At 44.2% G+C, this 2,825-nt stretch overlaps 1 protein-coding gene across 1 annotated transcript; it reads left to right on the plus strand.

Moving 5' to 3' along the window:
* Window positions 1-4: 4 nt before the first annotated feature.
* Window positions 5-679, plus strand: LOC133222777 (inositol 1,4,5-trisphosphate receptor-interacting protein-like 1; the record flags this gene model as incomplete). The annotated part of the gene is made up of 1 exon (XM_061372814.1): window positions 5-679. A coding segment is annotated over one exon (675 nt), but the record flags the coding sequence as incomplete, so codon positions are not given.
* Window positions 680-2,825: the final 2,146 nt, after the last annotated feature.

The raw sequence follows: 2,825 nt of genomic DNA on the forward strand, positions 1-2,825 counted from the left end.
GAAAACAGCTTGCAGGATTCATCAGCTGGTGAAAGCATGCTGGGCGGTTATGCCTCATTCACACCAGTGGTGTTTAACTATGCTGCCCTGCAGCCGCTCCTGCAAATTCAAGGTGGCAAAACCAGAGAAGGAAATCGTCATTGAAATTACGTTGGGCATGCAGCAAGGCAACTCGCACATCTTCGTGAGCAGCCAGCCTAGTGAGGCTGTCTTCACCCCAAGCACAACCTGGACACTGAGCTGCGCTGTGGCAGAGGCAAAGTTCTTTGAGCTGATGACCAGGCAGGCCCCAGATGCCAGCTTCCCCCTCAGATGCCTGCAGCTCTGCGCCCGCATTCTGGAGGGCACAGGCTTTTCCACCTATACCTTGAAGACAGTGGTGATGCACCTCTTGAACACCATACCCCTGTCAGGCTGGCACAGGACACATTTCCTGCTGCGGCTGGATGACATCATGCGGTACCTGTGCCACTGCTTGGAGGAGAAACGCCTCGACCACTTCTTCTTTGGGAATGAGAAGATTCCTGAGGAGATCATCTTGCCCCCAGCCTTGCAAGGAGCCGAGCCATTCAACCTCTTCCAGCATCTGGCACAGGATCCGGATGCCCAAGCTGAGGCAATGAGGGAGTTCATGGACATGCAAGACTGCCTCACAAGAATGCTGACCTATGGCCACTGAAAGTGGTCTTTGTGCACAGAGCTGTGTTTGCAGGGTGCACAGCTGACAGCAGATGACAAACTTGTAGCTGAGGGAAAATTAGGGGAGAGACAGAAAGAGGATGCAGAAAGCACAAGGAAAACTGCGCCACAGGCCTCTCAGAACAGTGGCAGCATTCTCCCCTTGACGTTCTCCCCAGCGCAGCAGCAGGTTATACCTGTGGTGGTGTCCTGGGTTCAGCAGTAGCAGTCAGTTTTCTCCTTCTTAGGATCCTTTTTGCACTAGGGTCTCTGACTGTAGTGCATATAACAATGTCTAAACCAACAATCATTTAACCACCTTCCCTCACAACAGGACCCTTCTTGAGAATAAAGCTCATTTATGAATGAAAGACGAATCTGTGCTTTTGCAATGAGAGAAAATACCGCGGTGTACAAACTGGCAGAAGACCAACTATGTGCAGGACAATTTATTTTTTCCCTTTTAAGCTAAATTTCCAAACACCCTTTGCTCTAATTGCCCTTCTCTTTCCCCAAAAACCAGTCAATCTGCTCCTCTTCTGGATTGTTTAGGCCAGGATTAGCATCCATATGCCTGATTTATTCTGATTTTACCTGCAGGTGCAGGTCAAAGACACAGCAGCTGCACTTCAGTAGGGCTTCCAAAAATGGTGTTCATGCACGATGCTTCTCTGGTCACAAAGATCATGCTGAAAATCTACTTTCAGGAGTGGTCCCACCTTGGTGTACTCCCAGGTCTCCCAGGAACGTAGCTCAGGCTGTCTGTAGATCCCATCTCACCTTCAAATGGGAAATGTCCGAGGCAGAGTTCACTGCCTGACACATACACCGTGTTTGGTCCCATGACACAACCACAGGGGCAGAGAAAGTAGATGGAAGGCCTGAGATGAGTCCAAGCAGCTGATCTTTTCACAGCTAGGCACATGCTAAAAGGCAATGAATATGGAGCAAGAGCATGAATATGTAGAATGTAGGTGTGGCAGAGCCTCAAAGCCTCGCTACACAGCCATGTGGTCATATTACCATAGTAACTGACCACTCAGTTGTCCTTAATGTATTTCTTTATCCTCACAACATTCTGGCAAGGTAAAAAAAAGGACACTTGTGTCTCTGTGTTCCACAGAGTAACCTGTGTGCAGTGGCTCACCCAAGGGCACACAAGCAGGCTGCCGGCACAGTGATCTGCCTTGACTGCCGCAGTCTAGGGCAGCACAGAAATCATGGCATTTTCTTTCTTTCTTGCACTAAGGAAGTCGGTTGCAGCTGCTTCTTCATTTGCTGCTACTTTCCACCCACAAGTGCAGACCAGACTAACTGGGGGATGTTGCAGAGAAGCCGACGGTGGAGGGAGGCCAAGTGGAATGTTGGAGTCTGTCCCCTTCCTCAGGGCATGGAAGAACAGAATATAATACTAAATACTATACATATATAGTATTTTTATATATATATATAATATATATAATAATATAATAATAGAACATATATAATATAATAAATAATATAATATAATAATATATAATAATAAATACTACATTATTTTCACCTGTAGTGGTCATAAAAAAAATTATTTCCTTCATCTCTTTCATGAGCAAAGGCCGGTGCTGAGCCTAGAAGATTATTCAATAACATCCCATAGAAATAATACACTTCTATATCGAAACCAAAGTAAAATTGTATTTCATGATGTGAACAAAGGTACCCAAGTTGATTTTGCCTGTTTCTCCCTCTTTTTTTCAAATTTAATATCACACAGAAGACAGAAATGAAATCTGTATTTAAATGGCTGTGGAACGTTGTGCATTTAAAGTGCACAGCAAGTCACTCCCTAAAGCACTCCATATGATATGTAAATCTTTTGATCTTTCACAAAATGCATGAGTTCCATAAAGAATAATGAGTACTAGCTTGGGAAGTACAATATTGGCTGTCACTGTAGTGCATTTAGCCATGATTATTATCTGCACGGCTTCTGCAACATAACTGGAGGGGAGAGTCCTGGGAATATTTTTAATGCATTCTAATAGCTACTAGAAGAGATTTTATTTTGTAATAGATGCATTCTTTCTTTTGGGTCTACAAGCATTTTTTTTTCAATTTATTTATTATATTTTTTCACCCTTTATAAGAAAACATCTATGGGGAAATGC

The sequence above is a fragment of the Neopsephotus bourkii genome, unplaced genomic scaffold, assembly GCF_033783945.1.
Source record: "Neopsephotus bourkii isolate Nb327-2 ecotype Australia unplaced genomic scaffold, CSIRO-AGI_Nbou_v1 NB_1618, whole genome shotgun sequence".
NCBI lineage: Eukaryota > Metazoa > Chordata > Aves > Psittaciformes > Psittacidae > Neopsephotus > Neopsephotus bourkii.